Raw genomic sequence first — 22,817 nt, 5'->3', positions numbered from 1 at the left:
AAATTAACTGAGAGCACCGATTTACGAAAAAAGGGCCAAAAGCAGGCTTTTTTATGATAGTGGAGCACTTGAATAAAAGTTGGTGGGATTGGGATATGTTGCAAAATCCACACAACATGCCAAACCTCAGATGGCTTTGCCTTTCTTTTCAGAGTAGCATACCCAACCCATATTTGTTTGTTAATCTTGGATTTGCCTCATTGGCTAGAAATTGTGGGAATTCAAGCTATTTAATCTTTTATATTTTGATACATGATCGAGTGTTGCATGGGCTTTTGTATTTTTAAGCATTGTACTATGTATAGAGTATGTATTTTTTGCAAATGTTTATGATGCCATGAATAAAAGAAAAATGGGCAAATAAAATATTATAGATCAAAAAATTATCTGACCTGGATTATATTTGTAACCTGCCCTTTGAATTCAAAGTGAGAATTGTGTCCCCACAATAATTTTAGGAGAGATGGAGTAAAAAAAAGTGTCCCTTTCACTTTTCTTTCGGGAAAGTTGATTGTCCAAAGGTGTGCGTTGGAGTTTGCGGCTGAAAAAGGGGTCATGGAGTAGCCAAAGCACCAATATGTTATACGATTATAATTATATTGAGCTTACGAAAGATTTGATATCGAATTCAAATTTTCACTAGTTTGCATGTAAAAGATTGTTTTGTATTAGCATGACTAAAGATTAATCATTCAAAATACAAATTAAACCACCTCAAAAATTTATAAATCCACTCGGTTTATTTGCATTTGCTTTTAAGGTGATGTAGCTTCTTCTCCTATACCGCTCATCAAATCTGTAAAGCCAAGCATGGTAAAGCAATATGATCATTCAGAATATATATGTCAATTACTTCTCCTAATTTCATTTTCACCCAAAAAGAAAGACATTAATCTTTGTTTTCTCGTTCATTTTTCGACTTTTAATATGTACCCACTTGTGTAACAACCAACCAAAAACACTTTAGATTTAAGCTAAATTTCCATCTGCTTCAATACCAAATACCAAAAAATATTACATGCCATGGAAGCAGAAGGAGAGTCCTCGCAGCAGCTTTGGTCTCCACCCACCACCCTCCTCATCCCCGTCCGCCGCCGCCATGGACGCACATCTCCAATTCTTAATCCGGAGGCTCTAATCTTAGCCATCCCAATCCTTGTGTTACTCATCATCTTCCTCGTACTCCCTCCATTTTTCTCATATGCTAACCACCAAATTCTTAAGCCCAGTTTGGTTCAAAAAGGCTGGGATTCTATTAACATATTTTTGGTGTTGATTGCTGTACTTTGCGGCGTTTTCGCCAAAAGAAACGATGATAATTCATCCTCACTCGATGCCGGTGGAGAAAAGAATTTAGATTCTTTTACGGATGTTTCAGATGACAATATAAGAAAATCAATTGCAAGTTCTAAATGGTTGGATTTTCCCGACAAGTCAGAGTATGATAAGATGACAAGCAGCAGGTCTTATCCGGATCTAAGACAAGAATCATTGTGGGGATGTGAGAGTAATAGGTTCAAGTGTTTCGATGATTTTGAGGTTAATTTTCACCGGCAGCCCGATAAACTCTACCACCGTGAGAGGCGGAGTCAAAAGGTGGAGACGGAAGCTGCTGCGGAGCCAGCTCCGCCTGTACGGAGGAGACGACCTGTTCATAGGGGCAGAAATGACGAAAAAAATGAAAACAAATCACCACCTCCTCCAGCAGCACAGTTTCTGCCACCACCGCCGCCACCTGAACCAGAGTTTATTCCTCCTGTAGCTGAAAAGGCTGAAAGCATTCAAAGGGAAAAGGGTGGCGCCGCGAGAGAAATTGCTACAGCCATAGCTTCACTCCAATATGGCACTCAGACGCAGAGAAAGAAGAAAGTGAAACCCAGAGATATTTACGAAAGCCCAACTGAGGATTCGCTTCCACCTTCCGCACCAGCCCCACCATCACCTCCGCCTCCATCTAAAGGTCTCCAAAGCCTGTTAAAGAAAAGCAGCAAAAGCAAACACGTGCATTCTGTTTCCACCACTGACCAGCCACCTCCGCCGCCGCCTCCACCGCCCAACTCAATTTTCGCTAATATTTTCAAAACTGGAAGTAAAAGTATGCGATCCCAGCTTTCCTCAGCATCCTCTCAGCCGCCTCCACCACCACCACCCCCACCTTACTCTATTTTGAACAATATATTCAATTCAGGCAGTAAAAGTAAGCGATGCCAAATTCCGTCAGCATCCTCCCACCCTCTTCCTCCACCTCCCACGTCTTCAACACTAATTCCTTCATTTGAGAATCTAATAAGAAGCCGGAGATTCAAGAATTCTGACACCCCAACTCCACCTCTTCCACCACCACCACCAGGAATCTGCCCTCTCTACACAGGAAAGCCCCCCAAACCAAACACTTCTTCTCACAACGAAACTGCCATAATCGTGCCACCATCACCTCCACCTCCACCGCCACCGCCACCATTCAGAACGCCAGAAATAAACTTTGTGCCAAAGAGAGATCTTGCGAGGAATCGAAGCACGAGCAGCTCCCAGAGAAGCTCCCCGGAAGTTAAAAATGTCCATGTCATGACGATAGGATCCGATAGTGGACATTCAATCAGGCCTTCAGTTTCTTGCCCGAGTCCAGACGTGAACACTAAGGCTGACACTTTCATTTCCAGGCTCCGGGATGGTTGGCGGCTGGAGAAGTTGAATTCCATAAATGAAAGACAGAACTCGGTCTCCTCCACATCAAACCGACTATGATGCTGGTGGTAATTCATCGTCTTTTCTTCTTCCACCAAGAAAATTTATAAATTTGAACATGTACGTTCTCAAACAGACGTGAATAAGTTTTAGAAACAATGGTGTTCGGGTTGTGCGGGTTGTGGCTCTTTTGGTTTTCGAGAATTTAAATAATATTTGAGAAGAATGAACACACTCCAATCAAAATTGAAATTTCAAAAGGTTAATTAAATCTTCGAAGTCCCATTTTAAATTAATGTCATATTTCAAACCACGCAAAACATTATTTTTCTAATCAGAATATTTCCCTCAAATCCCGGCAACCCATATCACCCAAACAAAGCGTCAATTAGCATATTGACAGCAAGATATCCAGAAATTTTCTTTAAAGAGAGGATAGTGTCGAACGTCCGATGCTGGATATCTCGCATAGCGCCAATCCCTGGCAAGAAAGGGGCAGCTTAAATTTTTTTCCAAGTAGCAACTTCCCTTCGCGGTCTCGCTAGGCCCGTGGACAGTTAATAAATACCGATGTTCCGTACAACTTTCTACCACAAATGATTTGGATCGATCTTGCGTCCTCCTATATCTTATGATGGAAACTTTTATATAATAATGTTGTGTCATGTGTATCCATTGGCAACCTTATGCATGACCAATGTCACTATCAAGATAGCCTTATTTTATCTGCAGTTCAAACCCAACATGTTAAAATCGCACTACTGATCGATAGTATGTATATAGATAGGGATCAGCAGTCCAGCCTAGCTCAAGTTTATCCCGCGTAAACTTAAATTATGGGTCCGTTACATTATTAATGGTGCATTAGAGATTGGAAATCGATTACATTTTTGTGTTATTGGAAACAAATTCGAATTTGGATCCTTCACCGTCCACAAAATTGGATACAAATTAAATACTTATCCACCCATATTGACTGACAGCCAAAGACAGTATTTAAAACAGACGCTTCAGGCAAAACAGCAGCCGGAGCCGAGTTTTCTTTCTCTGAAAAGTGAAAACGCGGCAGCAGGCAAAACAAACTCCAGCCTAATATAATGTATTAATTACTTTTGCAAATGAATCATCGAGCCCAATCAAATATAACTTGATTTGTATTATTTAATATCTTAAAAATATATTTTTATCAAATGAACACACGAACTCAAATTGTTGTTTTAAATGGCTCGATATTTAAGCTTGTAAAGGAAAATATAAGAAGTGATATTTGACTAAATTTCATCGCACGCATGCAATAAAGAAACCAAGCGGAGGTTCCTCACTTTTCTACCGACATTAAGCACATATGGAATAACATTCCTGCACGAGGACTTTGATTCAAGATAAATGGACGTTTTCGACATGTCTGAATTAGTCGCTAACTAAGCATAAGTTTGAATAACTTACTGTCAATGATAGGAAAATGCACCTAAACTCTTGGATAGAACGAGAAGGCACGCGAGAGTAGCTAGATCCGAAGTAAACGAGACTGACTACCCAGTGAACTAAACACATAAACACGAGATCAAGATTCAAGACTAACTACATGGCTAGCTATTTCCACGCAAGATATAATGAAAAGGAAGGCAAACCATGCTTGCCCTGGCATTACTAAGGGCGTGGTCTCTTGTTGCTGCACGACGGGCATTTGTACTGCTTGATGTGCTCGGCCTTGGCAGGAGTGATCTTGACACACTTGCCATGGAACCATCTCTCACATAGATCACATAAGATCCAAAACTGGTCTGAGGAATAGTTTTCGCCACATGCTCCACATAAGGTTTCACCATGCTCATCATCCTCTTCTTCATCAAATCCCTCAAGTTCGTCCTTAACTTGGACTTTGGAGACCTTTCCCTGAGATTTAGAAAAAGGAAAGAACAAATAAAGTTTCACGAGTAACTAACTACATGAAGTTGTAGAAAGTATTAGAAGGATAAAGCTGATTGATTATCGAGCAATATATTAAATGTTAGATATGTAAATTACATGCCCTTGTAACATATGACAAATCAAGTACAAGATGGGAAGAGATTCAAATGAGACATGCCACAAAAAGTCTATCAATTCTTTGTCATCATTTTAGCATGATACCCAAATTCAATATCAACAGCAACCAGCAGAACATCATGATAAAGCAAATAATGCAGCATAATAAAAAATTCACATAGGAGCAACTTATATGAGAAGTTCACAACAACTTGGATCTTTAAACATAAAGGTAGCTTACGACACACTCAGGCAAATACAGATAATTGATGAAAGCAAAAGTGAAATAATAACAACAATAAAAACAACAATATTGTGGAGCATACTTTGGCACAAAAGGCACTGACTATTAGCACGAATATGGAGTAAGAGTATTCCCTCCCTTCATTTTTGCAAACTGTTGTAAATTTGGATCTTTTGTTAGTATCACCTAATGGAATCTTTCTAATTTTTTTTAAAATAATAAGTTCAAAATTAAAAAGTAGGGCTCTCAAATTGATAATAAGCGTTCTGAATCCCGTAGAGTTTCCTTTTGGAAAGAGGGGCAAAGTAAATGAACCAATCGAATTCCATCCTCTACTTGTAACCAAAACTTGAAACAAATTAACATTGTAATTGGTATCCATATTGAGACATTATCTTGCATGTCAATGAAAAATAGGTTGGCTAGCTTATTCCATGATTCGCCAATGCAGCACAGCCTACCTAGTGATTGGCCTTAATTAAACTCATAAGAACTCGGATCAGAAGTATTGAGAAGCTAGGACACAAAATATATGAGCATCGACATCATTTTGAGAAAGCAGAAATTTCTTTTACCGCTTTGGAGTTTGACTTGGATTTACTGCCACTAAGGTTTGAAACGAACGATTTGTCCTTCTCTTGCTTCTTTGCAGCTCCTGCCACATCTTCGAATATAGTTGGGAGATCATTTATCATATAGAACAGGCGTTTCCTGTAACCCGATACAAAACAACAATATCAAAGTAAAGAAACAAAAAGAAATTTCACTTCTTTCATAATTCACAATTTTAAAAAAGAAATTTCGTTCTTTTATAATTCACAATTTTAAGATCCACCACCTCCCGGTAATGCCAAATGATAAGAGTTATACTGAGAGGGAAATATTGTATTAATCACATAAAATAGACTACTGCTACGACAGAAATCTTGGAAGCAGCAAACCAAAGTGTCCCTCAGTGACACAATTTCAGCTAAAGCATTTAACAATGGTCAGTCACACGGAAAATCTACTGTCGCATAAATGGCTCTTAAACTTTAGTCAGGAACCGTAACAGGATACAAACTTTTGGTAAAACAAGCAATTCCCTAGGAAACCTGACCTAGAAAAACAAGGTAGAAAAATGAAAAACGAGCATGATAATAGTTGCCAAAACATTTATTGATAGTATCGCCCAAAGTAAATTTTTGGAAAAAGCAGAAATAAGAGTGTGAAAAAAAATGTGTAGAAAGAAGAGATAATGTTTAAATTATGACAAACTCGTAGCATGGAGATCGTAATGGCTAAGAAATATTAATGTGCAAAAGTAAATCCAAAAAATGGTTCAGGAGAAGCAACTGTGCAAAATAAAGTGACCAAGTTTCTTGGCTAATAGACATTCCATGAGCTAAACAAAACCAAATAATACAAAACAATTTAATGATCTTCCACAAAGTTCAGTACTCAAAGGAACCACACCTGTCAGCTTTATCGAATCCAAATCTCGCACCAAAATAGAAGGCAACAGAAAGTAGCCATGCGTCACTGTGAACAGCGACAAGGGCCAACCAATCTTTCTCTTGCATCCCATCTCGGGCAAAGTTAATACCTAAAGCAGGCTCCGGGAGCTCGGGTGGAACCTCCTCAGCAGGTAAATTAACTTCCCACTGCCCATTAGGAAATCCATAAAGGCAAAGGTTTTCCTTTTCTGAAAAGTTTCATGTTTATAGCAGGAGTATCACATGATATTAAAAATAAAACACTTTAAGATAAGCATTTTTTATCGAAATATTTATGTAACATATAAATAGCCTCCTCTATCGGAAAAAATGCATACACTAGTCAGTAATGATAAGCCTTCAGCAGGCTAAATCTGTAACCAAAACACGGAAGGGAGGGGAATAAACTGAGCCTTAAGCATACATTGAAATAATGGTACTTATCTGAATATGAAGTTTGTTTATATTTTAATCACATGAAAACAACTATAATTTTAAATGGTTGAGCAAAACAAATTTATCAAAATCTGTAGTTCACATATACGAGTGAAATTTGGTAAACCGGATTCCTGCATTGCCTAGAGATCGAATATGAAACTTGGTTCCTTCTGTTCCTTCTGTTTTACTAAGGATTGAAGATTCAAATATCTTCAAGTAAAGTGAAAGCAACAGATAAAGGTATGCAAAGTACTAATATGAGTGTTTTCTTAGCAGGCATGCTACAATGATATATATGGATGCTCGGAGAAATACTATTAGCATCCTATGACCAAATCCAAGACTCAAGTACAAGTGCAGGCACAGAAATCGATACAACTTATATGAACCATAGTGATTGACTTCACAAAAAATCATGAACTATGAGAAAGAACAGGAAAGAAAATTCTATAACACTTAGTGAACACGAGGAAAACTGAAAATAGAAAGAAACTTAATTAGACAAATAACACCCCGAACAAATTCTAAGCGATTTCAGAAAAATATAATGCGCAGATTAATCACAACATTAAGAAAGCTGATAAATGAAAAACCACTCACCGGGATCGCACTGCGTATGGAATTCTTCAAAGTCTGGAAAAACGAAAAACATATGGGGGAAAAACAATGTATCAGATGCACACAAAATGGGACAAGCGGAGACCGCAAAGCCAGGAAAAAATACAAGCAATAGGAAAATCACCTCTACACGTGCTGCGTGATTCAATTAAACGTATCGAGAAATTTCTCAAACACTCAAAATTTAAACACGAAATCAAGGAGTTTACCAGTGGTGAGAGCTTTAATCAAGGCATTACGCCTTCCCTTTAGATCATTGAAAACTTCTTCCACCGTGCGCAGATCATTGAGAGCGCTTCCGTCCATGCTTTTGCTCCGCCGTACACACACAAACACTCCCCAATGCGTGTTTTCTCCGGCAATGTTTTTCAAATAAGTTCACAATGACCACGGCGAGGGAGGATTAAAAAGGGGGAAAATTAGGGGCATCTTCGGAATACTGTAATTTTGGAAAAATATATAATTTGTATTTCTCGTTAATAATGAATTTACATTTTAATTTTATAATTTTAATATTTTTATCATATGATTTGTATTTGTATTTTTGATTTTTTTAAATACGACAGGCTCTGATAATAAAAATAAAATAAAAATTATGAAAATGAAAATTCATCGATTAAAAAAAAACTACAAAACACATTTAAAAAAAAGCAAATTTATTGTTAATAATACCAAAACAAAAAAACAAAAATTATGAGGCCTAAATGTTACTTTTTCTCGTGGGTTATATATATTACGTGTATGTTTTACAGTGATGTGGACCCCACTTCCAGATATATTGTCCTCTTTCGCAGCAATATGCAAATTCTTATTTCTCACAGTACACATGATACAAATAATCATTATAATTCATCTATTTATATAATAGTCCTTTATTTGATTGAAAATAAAATCTTCAATTATTTTATGAGCAAGTCTTACACCACATCAATTATGTTCATATTTTTAATAAAAAAATATTTTTGATATAAAAAATAATATTTTTTTTGAATAATTCAAATAAAAATTTATATCACAAAATTGATCAATAAGACAGTCTCACATTAGATTTTTGTGATTATGTTACTATGATCAAATATATTGATTATAATGTTTTTTTTTTTTTGGATAGATCTAGCACCCGTCGGAATAACATATCTCATAGTTGATCCTCTAATGGTTCTAAAAAAATCGCATATTCCATTAGTCAATTGGCAAGTCCATGTTTACAACATATTTAAAATTAATGGAATTCAATAATTGACCATTAGAGTAGAACACATTGCGTCGTAACCAAAACTATTTTTGTTAATGATACAACTCACATACTTAAATTTTTACACCAAACAAATTTAGATTATTGTAAAACATAAACATCCACAGGAATATGGAGCCGATTCCCAAACTACTAAACGTTGTTATATAATCTTGCGTAGGCGAAGAGAATGTTTTGAGCTAAAATGGGGACACACCCAGGAACTCCAATTGCTTTTTATGATGTTTTTAAGAAAAAACAAGACAAAATTGAAGATGAGCGATAACACCACACAGATGAAATGAGACAAGAAAAGATGGTATGTAAAACGATGATAAAGACAATGCAACATTGGCTCTTTCATTACAAACAGAACCATGTCGACAGTTGCATAGCAAGCATTATCACAATAGAGAAACAATCTAGGAGAAGAATAAATGTATGTTTCAAATTTAAAGAGTAAATTTTAGATAGTTACTTCATTATTGGTGGTCAATCTGTCTGATAGATAGTATGCGTTGGTATCATGCTATGTACCTAAAGCGTCTAACAACCTCTGCCTCTTCTGAACATCATGCATCCAATGAAAAACACTGGCAAACACGGTATTGGACAATCACAGATAGCTCTTGGTCTAACTGCCGAATCCGGATGTCGTCCTTAAGTGGCAGCTGATCAATGAGCATCCAAATCTGACACAAGTGCATAATGATGTATCAATTTGAACAGGGACATAGAGTAACTATTAGTTTGAAGAAACTAGATTTCTGATGACTCTCACAATATAAATAGATGGCAAAAAACGAAAATGAAAAGGAAAAAATCCCACTGAGATCTACTTGAGCAAAATCAATACATCTAGCCTCCCAAGTCTTGGTAGAACTATCGAACTCGCGCAGGGTATGGACAGATGAAGTTTTTTGGTAGATAGCAGAGGCAAATACACATAACGCGAGTTAGTTTACAAGAGCAGAGAACTAGAGGAACGGGAAATAAATGGCAAACATCAGTGTCACTTTCTTAACCTCCACCCCCAAACCACCAAAAAGGAAAAACAAGAGGATGTGAGTTTTAATTAATCAATGAATAATTATAATAATAGATACCGGAAGATGCAACCCTTTGCATTAATTTGGCGCAAAATAAATTTGAAACATACCACTTTCAGAGGAGCCGTCAATCTTTTTATCTGGGACGCTCTTTTCAAAGAACTCCTGAATTGTTCTCCAATACCGGTCACCACCAGACAACCATGTATCCATATGCATTCCCGTAGGAAACTCCACAAATAAACACTGTTGATTGCGTGCAGCGGCCTTAGCATATAACAATTGCATGTGCAACGGGGGTACCATTTCATCTTGTAGTCCAGAGAGAAAAAGGATTGGTTGTCTGATCTGCAGTTCAAAGCATCAAACTTTAAACGACAGACATGCATATGGAAGACAATAAATGACAAGAAGAATGTTATAAAAATCCTGTTAGCACATATGAGAACATGGCAGAAACAAGAAACCACAATGGAACAATTTGAATCGCATGACAACAGTGGCGGCTTTAAAACTAAAACAATTCTGTCGGTATTTATGAGAACATTGCAGAAACAAGAAAGCCAGATAGGACACTTTCAAGCAGACGACAAAAATGGCTTTAAAATTAAAATAATAAAATTGCCTTTCAAAAAGGATTTAAAGAACGGATGCAAATTCTGGATCGCAGGCAAACTTCAATTCATGAACCAGATATTCGGATACCAGTACAAACTCCATTATTTCAAGAATAGATCATGTTTATGATTTTTACGAATGAACTTGAGTCCAACCGAAGTCAGCTTTCCTTTGACCATTCAACTTTACTAAAATTTAAGCCTTACACTTTAGCTCGTGGTCGGCTCTCTTTAAATTCAGCTGGATAGACTTGAAAACTAAAGTAAAGCTAGTGAATTTGAAGCCAAGTTGATAACTGATGGTCATTACGTCAAGAGCCACAAAAATGTATACTAAACAGCGAATACATCTAAAGTAAGCCTCACCTCATTTACGACATCAATGGTACTCCATGGAGAACGAACAAGAAAATTCAAAACCCCGGGACCTTTTGAGCTACTTTTTCCAATAAACCACTTCATAAAGGGCAGTAGAACTCCGGCCATGTCCAGAATAGATGTGAATGTGTTTTCCAATATTAGTGCAGCCACCTGAAACAATGAAGGCACCAGTTGCTCCATGAGTCAAAGTCAGAACACCCCAACACAATTTTAGTAACCAGAATAGATTTACTTCTAGATTTACGAGGAGCAGAACAAGTATTTTATTTCTAGATTTACAAGGAGAAGAACAAGTACAAAAGAAATCCAAGGCCATAAATTGCAAATGGTAAAAATGATAGATTAAGAATAATGAAGACTGAAAGAATACCATTAGGCCACAAAACGAAAAGGAAATTATTTGAGATCACACCTGAAAGTATAACATTATTCTAATAACATCTTTGAACAATTCTTAAAAATAAATAGCAAATAAATAAATATCTACTTGATCGATCAACAATACGAAATGATGCATCTGTACCACATGCTTTTCAAATTGTTGCTAAGGTAGCACTCATATCCAGTAAGGGTGAGGAAAACAATTGGACCAAAAATCTTTTTTTGCAGAATCAGAGAGTAACAAATATAGGATATAAATGAGAAGAAAAGAAACAAAAATTCAAAGTCAAAACTAAATGAAAGGAGGATGTTACAACATTGTTTTCTTCTCCAGCCTAAGGTACCAGTTCCAGGTAGAAAATTATTACATTTTCGGCTTTATTATAGAAGAAAAAAAGATCATAACTGTGAAAACAACAGGAAAAAAATCTCTTCCATGGAGATACAACTGAAAACTATAAGACCTGTCAAAAATTACAGTCTACAATTTAAACCAGTAAATATGATGTGACTGACTGGACATAGTCACTTAAACCACAATTAACACATAGAAATTTGCAACCACGATGTGAATACGAACAGTAATCCCATCCAAGACATGAAAAGGTATCAGTTATTCTTTTAAATTCACAAGCATGATTATCATATTCAACAATGGCCATAGTCTACCAAGTATTTAGTCACCTTCATCAGGATGAACAAAACTAGAAAATTAAATAAAGAAACCATACACACAAGGGAGATCGGAAGTAACTGAAAATGGAAAGTAAGCAGATAAAAGGAAAAGTACGGTTTCACACCCCGAAGAGGTCTTTAAGGGGAGACAGGTCCCAAGGACATTACCTTGTCTGGATTGTTTTTGGTAAGCACTGATCCAACAGCTCCCCCGAGTGACCTCCCAAAGACTACAATTCTGGACGTGTCAATATCTGTCCTCTGACTCAGATGATCCAGTGCAGCCTACTCTACATGATTATGGGAATGATTAGAATTGACATGCCTGATTACCAAAGGCTACCACTCCTCCCCACATTAAAGTAACATCGAAAAAGAACAAGCAAAACTGGAAGATTGCAGTGACGGAGCTGGAACGTTTCATTAAGTGAAATACAATAACCGGAAGCAATACCTGGGCATCCATTGTAATACCATGTTGTGAAGGGAATCCGTCACTAGCACCATAACTGAGAACCACAAAGTTAGAGCAATGTAAATGTCAGTCTAAAACATAGCATATATGTCCAAATACACCCATTAATGAAAAAAGACAACCAACCGCTTACCCTCTATAGGAAAGCATGAAGACATTACATTGGAGTCTTTGCAACATAATTCGAACCATTTCAAGACGGTGAGCAATGTCTGCGAGTAAATCATCAAGGCCCAGAGAAGAATATTTTTAAAATCTTTTTGTCTACAAAGCAAATGTGCTCGAACAAAAAGAAACATTTTCAAAGAAAAAAAAATGTGAAAAATACTACATCAATGTTTGTTTCTAACACCTAACTGAAAAAAGGATACTTCCAGCATTTTCTTGGAAGAAGAGAATCGTTGGTCCTGCAACCACAGGGACAAAAAGTTGCACATTTAGTACGCACGTCAAAGACTATCCAACTGTAACTGCAGCTGCTGCTTCCTACTTACTTTCTTCTTACTACTCTCTCCATTTACAAGTACATTTGCATCATGAAAAACTTCCTTCTTTCTATGTAACAGTTGAATTAACAGCAGAAAAAAATTTTCCACGAAAAAACTCTGACAAAATAGTAAGACCTTCACTGTGGAACGACTCCTTGTACAAATATTGCATTTCGTGGTTAAGTGAGCAATCAGCAAAGAATCATACGTAAAGAATATTAATCTATTTCCAGCACGTATATTAAAAACTTCAACTCATAGCATTCAGCTCACAAATAAACACTAATAGCAATAAGCTTAACTCAACAATACAATATAATAGCTTTCGCTCTATTCCATAAAAGCACTTCCATGAATCAGTTTCTCCTTCATTCGAATCTCATCTCACCACAAAAAAACATCCAGTATCCCAAAGTAAATGAACAGTAAACCCTAACCCAACAAACCACTCTCAAGGATTTTGTCTCAAACGGATCGCAATCAAACCTATTTCTTTATCCCCGAGCAACACAAAGCCCTAAACATCCCGCGACTGATTTTCTTCAATCAATTGGATACGAAGCCATGACATCATACATGCAACCGCGCCAATAGAAACCCATTAACAAAATAAAATACAGAAATAACAAACACATACGAAAAGAAACCTACCTCTGCAATCGGGTAAGAGCTTGATAAACCAGGAATGGAGGCGGACGCCATCGGAAGAAGTGAGCCAAACGTCCTCATAAAATAGGCGTAGGCGTGCGGGGGTGATGGGGTAAGATTTAGTGAGCCCAGGCAACACCGGCACGTAGACTAGCTTTTCCTGAAACGCCACCAATAATGCCATTCCCGCCACAACTATTCCGCCCACACAGTAAAGCAAAGCGTTCACGTATGAGACCATGATCGATGCCCTTCCAGCTCTTCGTCCCTCACGCACTGCTTTCGCAGTTCAAACAAGTGTTTAAGCTGTCGCTGTGTGTATCGCTCGTAAATTCTGTTATTTGACTCGAATAACGAAGGGATGGCAGAGACGGAGAACGTTGAGGGACAAAGACTTAGACTGTCCTTTTTCTTTTCAGTTCAGTCACGATGATAAGCTGAGATTAAAACGACGACGTTGATTTTCTTAAAAACTTTTTCAAAAAAAATTATTATCTTGTTTTTCCTTTTTTAAAATTTTTTTTTTCTATAAATCCTTAAAATCAAACTTAATTTTGTATTAAGTTCATGTCATAATAAATATCGTTTATTTCATGATTCGTAAAAAAAATTATGCACTCTTTATGCTCACATATTTTCACAAATGAAAATCGATACAAAAAATTGAAAATATGATACTAATATATAATATTTGAGTATCATCTATTTTAGATATGATATAAAAGATATGATTTTGACTATAAAATTCGAACAAATTTATTAATATCGACATTTGATATACATGTTTGAGTACTCAAAAATCATATATTGTTATCATATCTGAAACAATTGATATTTAAATAACATATATTGGTACAATATTTCAATATTTTGTATCCATTTTCATTTGAAAAACAAATGTGTCATTGATATCAATATTTGATATATATGTTTGAATACTTTAAAATCAAATATTAATATCAGATATGAAATATTAGGTACTCAAATATCATATATTAACATCATATTTTTAATCTTTTTTATCGATTTTTATCCGAGAAAAATATGTGGATTCAGGGAGTGCATAGATATTTTTTTGTAGACCAAGAAGTGCAAAACACAATTTTTTTGACAATGACTCGATGCAAACTTAAATTTTTGTGCGAGGATTAACGCAAATTTACTCATATTTTGGGTTTTGATAATTTTTTTCTATATTTCCTTTTCTAGTGTTTTCAAAGACGAGTTAGTGCTATCTACGTTCATCCTGTTTATTACTTTCTAAATTGGTCTCTTCAATTGGGTTGGTCGAATTTAAGGATGACAACTTTTCTCACGGGAAAAATCCGAAACGAGGATGATGATCCTCGATTTTTTCGGGTTCGGATATTTTTTTAAATCCCCGATGTAGTTCGAGGAGGGTATGAAATTACTATCCCCGTCCCCGAACCCGCCCCGAAAATAATATCAATAATAAAATAATAGTATTATTAGTATTAATAATATAATAATAATAATATTATTTTTATAAAATAGTAATAATAATAATATTAATATTAATATTAATATTATCACTAATAATAATAATAGATAATAATAAGTTTTGGTTTAAGAAAATCTCTGAATCCGTCATCGTCTTGTCATAGTAATATTTTTGAAATGGATATAGGGACGGGGATGGGAAGTTGATCCCCGAAGTTTCGGGTTTTGGAATTTCGCGAACCCAAAAAACGGGGATCGGAGCGGATATGGGGGTGAGGATGGAATTCGGAGACAGGGATGGGGATGGAAAACCCGCCCCCGCCCCATTGCCATCCCTATTCGAATTCATTTTCGAACTTTCTTAAATTCACTCATTTTTGTCTTTATCGTTAACTGTCCGTTAGCTTTTAACGAAAACTAAGGAATCGTGAAGCCGGACATGTGAAGTTCTTCAATGATTATTTTTTCACAAACTCCATGTATCAAGATCTAATATTTCACATATGGTTTTGAATGCGAATAGAGTTATTACTTCGCATAGTGAATGCACTCGAGTGTCGTTCATTGTATTTTCAGCAGAATGACAATGATGTAAGAAGAAAAGGCTTGTCATTGATGTGAAAATGCACATTTGTGATTTGTCATTTGGCTTACGGAGTCCCGACCGACCATCTTGATGAGTAACTACATATTTGTGGATCAACTATTATCAAGTGACTTTTCAAGTTATGTGAGTAAGTGATTGAAATATTTGGTGATTGATAATTGAGAAGGCCGAATATTGATAATATTATATGTCTTCTTCAAATGCTTGATCAGAGGGACGACTTCCCTGGAATGTCGGTCAGCCATGATTGCACGCAGTGAGAATGAAAAAATTCCCCAGTTGCTTGGAAATGTCAATTTACAAGAGGTCGTAATTCACCAACAATCGTACTTGAAGCAGTCTCGTCTCAAGACTTGTGGATGGCGTGCATCGTTTGGTATCATCGGTTCACATAATGATATTAATGTATTGTACAAATATCTCATATTCAATATCTTATTGCAAGAAAATGCTCCGGATATTAATTTCACGGCCAACGACACTCAATATACGAATATGTATTATCTAACATATGAAATATATCTAAAATGAGCTACTTTGGTGAAGGCTTTTCCTTGTCAGGAAGATCTCAAGAGGAGGTTGTTCAAAGAGAGATAAGAGGCTGCAAGAAAATATGTCAAACGAGCATTTGAGGTGCTCCAAGCTCGATGAGCATTGTCAGAGGTCTTATGTTAGCATGCATTATTTGCACAAAAATATTGTTGAAAATGAATGGGTCAAATGACAAATTTGTACAATGATGAATGTGACGAACCAACACAACCCATCCAAGACTCAACCCAAAGATTTCCTTGCTATCTCTGGACAAATTCCGAACTACGTGACAGTCAAGTGTATCACCAAATTTGTGCTGAATTAGTAGTGCTTATTTGAGAACGGTACACCAACAATCGTTGAAATACATTTAATAAAAGTTTATTCTATAATTTTATGCAAGTGTGATTTTTTCTATGTAGTACTCTTTCATTTCAAATGTATAATAATATTTTAATTTTAAACGAACTACACTCGTAAATTAAGATGAAATAATTCAAGTAATATATATATTTAAAGATAATATTATTTATATTAAGTTAATCATTTAAATCATGTAAATTTTATTGAAAATGTATTTATTTAATATAAAATAAGAATAAAGATGAATAAGTGGACAATGAGACACACAAATAATGAGTGTTAGTGTTAAAATAAATGCGAAAGAATGAAATTGTTAATATAATATGTATATAGCATGCAGACTCCACAATTTTTGATGAGATGATTGTTTATAAAGCCCATCAATGTAGATGTGCTCAATCAACTATAATTTTGACATTTTCTTATTGTACTTTATAAAAGCTTTTATGCTCATTAAAAGTTCATTGAAAATTTGAATAACGTATAAAATTTTTAAAAATGACTTTTTAAAACTAAACGAAATTTTGTATTAGATACTGCTATATTGTGTAGAATTTATAAAAATATAGATTTAATACATCTTGACTTTTAAATTATACAAAACTAATAACATAACGACACACAAGTTTATTTCATAAATTCATTACGAATTTATGACTATAACATCTCTATTTTTTTAATAAATATTAAAATAAAAATTTCCATGTATATATATAGACTTTTGGATTTATAAAAGTATAAGATAAATTATTTGTAATTGTAATAATAATTATAAATAACTTAAATTGATCTAGAATATTAATTAATTAAGCTGAAAAATCTTCAATTTATATTATAGTTAATGAATCTATCACATCAGAATTTATCGAATGAAATAAAATAAAGTAAATCAAAAGCCAAAAGGAAAAAGAGAATATTTAAAGCAAGGTTTAAAGCCTCAAAACTCTCAAAGGCAACAGTTTTCCATTTGCTTTTCATATCTTCCGGTTTCCTCCAAGAAGGCAACGAAGCACCATCTTCCCGTCACATTTTTCTCTGATTCTCTTCCCATCTCCACCATTCTGAAATAAAATCTTCCGCAAAAATCATCAGAATTCTTGTAATTTTTCTTTCTGATCATACAATATCGCGATATTTTTATGTATAGAATACATGTAATGCAATCAAATTATAGAATCTGGTGTTGACCGTTGCTTTGTTCGTACACACACCTTATAATCAGTGCGAACAGGCATCTCTTTAATGGCGCCATTATTTAAGGGCGGGAATTGCGAGTGCCGCTTCAGGCCTTCACCGAAATCATCACTCTGTTTTCACTCGTTCTCTTTTTTCTTTCATGTATTGTGAACTCTTCCTTTCTATCAATTAAATACACCGTCCCATCGGAAAATTTTTATCTGTATTTTTCTTTGTTATAGTTCTGTGATTCTGTATATTTTTTTAGTTGGGTTGTTTTTTTATTTGATTTTTTTACAGATTGTTTGATTTGGTTTCTTCTGTTTGATCTGTTCCTGAATCATATTTGCAGAGACGATAGAAAATGCTTACTTGCATAGCACGTTCGAAGCAAACGAGTGATGAATCGTCCGTTGATCACCAGGGGGAGAAACCTAGTTCCAACGTCACTCCTAATAAACAGAGTATCAAAAACCTTTCTTCTCAGGTGATTGGACGCGTAAATTTAAGTGATTGTTCCATGAATTTTGCTCTGAATGAGTTCAGAGTACAAGTTTCTATTTTCCATTTTTTATAAAGAAATTTATTGAATGTTAAATGTGGTGTCGTAGATAAAGGACATGGCATTGAAGGCGTCGGGTGCGTATCGGCACTGCGCGCCATGCACAACTGAGTCGGCACCGCAGCAAAGGAGGTCCAGGAGCTTCAGAGGCGGCGGCGAGCCTGAGTCGGTGGCTCCCGACAAATTCCGTTGGTCGTATAGGCGTACGGGGAGCTTCAACTCCAGTTCGACGGCCGGTCGGAGGGAGCTTGAGGCGAGGCTGAAGGGGATTTCCAGCGGGGAGGGGACTCCGGCATCGGCCAGTGGCCGGCGAGTCGACCCGTTTGTGTTCGTGGAAGAGAGCGAGCCGAAGGAGTGGGTGGCGCAGGTGGAACCGGGGGTCTTAATTACCTTTGTATCCTTACCACGTGGCGGAAACGACCTAAAGCGGATTCGATTCGGGTACGTTTTTGGTAATTTCGAAAAAGAGAAAAATATCGAGCAAATTTAATCTCATATTACTTGGAATTGCTCACATAAATATCCTTCCTCGAGCATTCTATTTTTGATGTCATTCTTTGACTATGTCTCTCCGAATGAATTCATAATCAATGACATTGAAAGCAAGGCTTTGTGGGCGAACAAGAAAAACAAGCATAAATGTTTTGACCAAATCATGCTAATCTTTATGAATTGGGCCATGAGGAAAAGAAAAACAGGACAAAACCAATACACCATTTTCAAAAGTTTAGGAAGCCAAATCAAAACTCAAAGAAAACATTTCAGTGGGCCAACTGTTGGGAAACCTTTTACTTATTGTTGTCGTTTTGTCGGGGATTGCCATTGCTTTCGTTTCCAATCTTCCTCACGCCTCTTTCCTTTTTCATCTTGTGAACTGTTTTCTTGTCAATTTTTTGTCTATGAAATGTACAAATCTTTGTGACCACAAAACTGGGCTGGTGACAAGATGGGCATATGAAACTGGCTTCTAAACATTGATGACACTTGATATAGATTGATGAACGCCTCGCTTGAAAATAAATTCCTACGATGATTTTTTGGTTTGATATTTTTATATCATGGTCCTGACGATGGATTATGATTCACTGTCCATTACATGATTTAATAATTGGATTATCTTTAAATCATGTCAAAGACCATTCAACTTTAACGTACAAGCCCCTACCACGATGATTTTCAGTTCCTTCATATTTAGTGATGAATCTTGAATAGTGGAGCACGAGGCCAGATAGGACTTGGGACTATCCCCGCTTTCATTTTCAAATTTTTAGAATAAATTTTAATCTTTGTTTGTGTTATATGATTTCAAGATTTCATCACCTCTAGATTTTTTGAGTTCCAGAACTTTAGTTTCGTCGTCCTATATGAAAATCATGGCTCCACTGCTGCAACGGACTTTCTTGCGATAATGGACAACCGTTGAAATAAAGTTTAAAATGATTCTTTGATAAGTCAGAATGATTCCTCAGACGTATCATATAATATTTGAATTGTGCGGTGAATGATGATGATAGGAAGTCTTGTTCCTTAATCACCGTAAATTTTGCTCAAACTGTTTGCAATTTCATGATTCTTTAGCCGAGAAACATTCAACCAATGGCAAGCCCAAAGGTGGTGGGCCGAAAATTGTGAAAAGGTGATAGAACTTTACAACGTACAAAGATTAAATCGCCAAGCTTTTCCCCTTCCAACAACTCCGAGATCCGAAGATGGCAGCAGCAGTTCAAAGATTGAATCTATTCAAAACAGCCCGGTTACGCCACCATTAGGTAGAGAACCTCTGCCTCATACCTTTTTTCGGCAGGTGGGAAATGGGATATCATACTCATCATCGGATTCACTAGACCATCAATCGACACATTCTCGCTCTAACTACGATTCATGTGGTGTTTCCTCAACACCAAAACTCTCAAGTATCAGTGGTACTAAAACAGAGACATCCTCCATGGATGTTTCAATTCGAGCTAGCTCCTCGAGAGATGCTGATCGCTCTGGAGAGATATCTATAAGCAATGTCAGCGATCTGGAAAGTGAATGGGTCGAACAGGACGAGCCCGGTGTGTATATTACAATTCGAGCACTGCCTGATGGTAAAAAAGAAATGAGACGTGTGAGATTCAGGTTAGTATATATGTTTCCTTAACTTGTCTTGATTAATTGCGTTTCACATCTCTATCTGAAATATCATTCCTGTACTACTGAGTCCCTAATCGAATTGTGAAAAATGTAATAAATAGTATATGCAAGCAATGGACTGCTATAGCAACATGGACTAATTATTTTTGTAACGCGTGGACAAATATGAACTAGTCCCCTCATGATAAAGGAGAGTCTTACTTGATCAGGCCCAGGACTCAGCTGTTCCAATGGATTTCAGTATTATTATAGAGTAGTAGCAGAGAGTCCGTCTGTTAAACAAGATTGCAACTCGCTCCCGCTAGTCTCCCGTGTTCTTAAATAAATGCAACATAGATGGTCATGAATGTTTACAGTATTTTCTCCACCTTAAGACTTTTAAGATTGAATTGAACCTTGAGTAGAAGTCTTGCTGTTCAGTACTTGTTCTAATTTGACTTAAAATCGAAATCTATTTTAGCCGAGAGAAATTCGGGGATGTGCATGCAAGGCTATGGTGGGAAGAGAACAGATCCAGGATACACAAACAATACTTGTGATTGATACTCAACAAGGCAAGGAGATCCGATATTGCAACATTTTGCTGATCGAGAGGTATAATATGGTGCCAATGAAAGAGAGTACTTTTTCCTGAAAGAAACTGGTTCAGTTTTGCAAGGGCAGAGCCATAGTTTATGACTTGAAAGAACCTTCATCTGGGCTTTTTCAGTTTTTTTTCCTTTGTATTTTATTTGCATGGAAATTCTGGGATATCTATATAATGGGCATTTTTTTAGTTATCCATGAATCTTTGATGTACAAGGGGCATTGATGTCGATTATGAGAAATTTCGAATTGCATAATTAGGGTAAAAAAGATTTCTTGGAATTTTATGATTGATTTTTCTAATAGTATTATTTTTTATTGTGAATATCGGTAGAGTTGACCCGTCTCACAGATAAAAATATGTGAGACCGTCTCACAAGAGACTTACTCTAGGATATTTACGAAAATTTTAACTTTTTTGAGAAAAGTTTAAATAATTCCATAATATATAAAACTATAAATGTTTCAATCTTTTGCTTATACCATTTTACACAAAAATATTGGATCAACATCTGAGCCAAATATTATTCATGAAAATGAGTGGGTCTCATGTGAGACCGTCTCACGGATCTTTATCTGTGAGACGGGTCAATCCTACCCATATTCACAATAAAAAGTAATACTATTAGCATAAAAAGTAATACTTTTTCATGGATGACCCAAATAAGAGATCCGTCTCACAAATACGACCCGTGAGACCGTCTCACGCAAGTTTTTGCCCATGAAAATGATTTACTTCGGCCACTTGCACAATCCTATAAGTATCAATTAAGCCTGTAACGATAAAGGTAATAGGTCCACCGTGATCAACCTATAACCTCTAAAAATTACAGTTACTGTTTTAAAATTTTAAACATTCGATAAGGTAAAAAACTAATTTGCATAACAACAACAACAATCAAATGAAGTTGTTTATGCAATGGGGGATCTCAAGTTAATCAAACGATTTCGAATCCCTTTGTCAATATTTTTTTAGACGAGTTTATCATATAAAGTTTGTCCAGTATGATTTACTCGATTAAAGTGATTTGCATGCTATCACATTAGTCTGTAAATATTTCCAATGTATATCGAAAAATAGCATCGTGAGTTGTCACGTCAAAAAAAATACAAAAAAACAAATTCAAACCGATTACTCAACTTGGTGATTGCAATATTCTAGAAAGTATAACTAACTATGTTGAAATAAACTTTAAGAGCATCTCCAACCGTGCAGTGCTGGGAGATGTTCTCCAAAAGAGCTGTGTAATTTTGGCAAAATAGTGCAGTTCCATTTCTTATGTGTCAAATTTGGCGTTGAGGAGAGCTCATTGCCAAGAGCTCCTATTATTTTTTAAAATTTTTTGTTTTTATTTATTATAAATATATGTATTAAAGATTATAAATATTATTTAAATTATAGTATAAATAATTTTATTTATATTAATTAAAAACATTTAATTAATGGTTTGATTTAATTTAACACATATATAAATATAAAATATAACTATTAATATATGTAAAATAAAAAGAATATCCTGAAAATATTATTTTTGATGTAAGATTTGAAGTAAATGAGTTGGAGTTTGATATTGAATTTGGTGCAGAAATTCAACTATTTTAGTACAAAATTTGCACTATAATAGAATTAAGGGTTGGAAATGACGTAAGCAAACTCAAATCTTTGAAACATGGTAAAACATAAGGGAAACTCCTAAAAAGTTTGGTTCAAAATACTCATAAAACATGAACAAAATATGGGAAATAGTTAGAAAAATTAATTTTGATATTTAAATAGATGAAAAACATGCGCCGACACATATACATACAATATCCTGATAATCCATATTATGTATAATTCCAACTTGCATAAATGATAAGAACACTAACTCCCAAAAGGATGGAAATATAAACAGACAATGGGGAGGCGGCGAAGATTATTTTCTTTTAATAAAAATAGTCACAATAAGTGTAGTAT

General features: G+C 35.6%; 4 protein-coding genes across 5 annotated transcripts; 2 read left to right on the top strand and 2 right to left on the bottom strand.

Moving 5' to 3' along the window:
- Positions 1-839: 839 nt before the first annotated feature.
- LOC140961269 (uncharacterized) lies at positions 840-3,306 on the top strand. Its single transcript, XM_073419685.1, has one exon. The coding sequence runs from the start codon at positions 1,024-1,026 to the stop codon at positions 2,743-2,745; it is 1,722 nt and encodes a 573-aa protein (XP_073275786.1). The 5' UTR covers positions 840-1,023; the 3' UTR covers positions 2,746-3,306.
- Positions 3,307-3,982: 676 nt separating this feature from the next.
- Positions 3,983-7,884, bottom strand: LOC140961271 (PHD finger protein ALFIN-LIKE 5-like). Its single transcript, XM_073419686.1, has 5 exons — positions 7,698-7,884; positions 7,471-7,503; positions 6,413-6,641; positions 5,533-5,668; positions 3,983-4,581 (listed from the first exon to the last, which is right to left on the bottom strand). Exons 1-5 carry the CDS (start codon positions 7,792-7,794, stop codon positions 4,336-4,338), a joined length of 741 nt encoding a protein of 246 aa, XP_073275787.1. The 5' UTR covers positions 7,795-7,884; the 3' UTR covers positions 3,983-4,335.
- Positions 7,885-9,057: 1,173 nt separating this feature from the next.
- On the bottom strand, positions 9,058-13,880 carry LOC140961823 (alpha/beta hydrolase domain-containing protein WAV2-like). The gene is made up of 8 exons (XM_073420550.1): positions 13,440-13,880; positions 12,672-12,707; positions 12,434-12,512; positions 12,280-12,334; positions 11,994-12,110; positions 10,755-10,919; positions 9,882-10,119; positions 9,058-9,414 (listed from the first exon to the last, which is right to left on the bottom strand). The coding sequence occupies exons 1-8, from the start codon at positions 13,675-13,677 to the stop codon at positions 9,398-9,400; spliced, it is 945 nt and encodes a 314-aa protein (XP_073276651.1). The 5' UTR covers positions 13,678-13,880; the 3' UTR covers positions 9,058-9,397.
- A 3,459-nt stretch (positions 13,881-17,339) lies between these two features.
- On the top strand, positions 17,340-21,115 carry LOC140961500 (protein Brevis radix-like 4). 2 transcript variants are annotated; one of them, XM_073420061.1, is made up of 5 exons: positions 17,340-17,500; positions 17,930-18,064; positions 18,189-18,580; positions 19,718-20,260; positions 20,736-21,115. In XM_073420061.1, the coding sequence occupies exons 2-5, from the start codon at positions 17,942-17,944 to the stop codon at positions 20,812-20,814; spliced, it is 1,137 nt and encodes a 378-aa protein (XP_073276162.1). In that variant the 5' UTR covers positions 17,340-17,500; positions 17,930-17,941; the 3' UTR covers positions 20,815-21,115. The 2 variants fall into 2 exon arrangements, with proteins under 2 accessions (XP_073276162.1, XP_073276163.1); XM_073420062.1 differs by lacking the exon at positions 17,340-17,500 and adding an exon at positions 17,518-17,739.
- The last annotated feature ends 1,702 nt before the right edge of the window (positions 21,116-22,817 follow it).

The sequence above is a fragment of the Primulina huaijiensis genome, chromosome 16, assembly GCF_012295235.1.
Source record: "Primulina huaijiensis isolate GDHJ02 chromosome 16, ASM1229523v2, whole genome shotgun sequence".
NCBI lineage: Eukaryota > Viridiplantae > Streptophyta > Magnoliopsida > Lamiales > Gesneriaceae > Primulina > Primulina huaijiensis.
The sequence above is the reverse complement of the archived record's forward strand: the minus strand, read 5'-3'. Positions and strand labels throughout refer to the sequence as shown.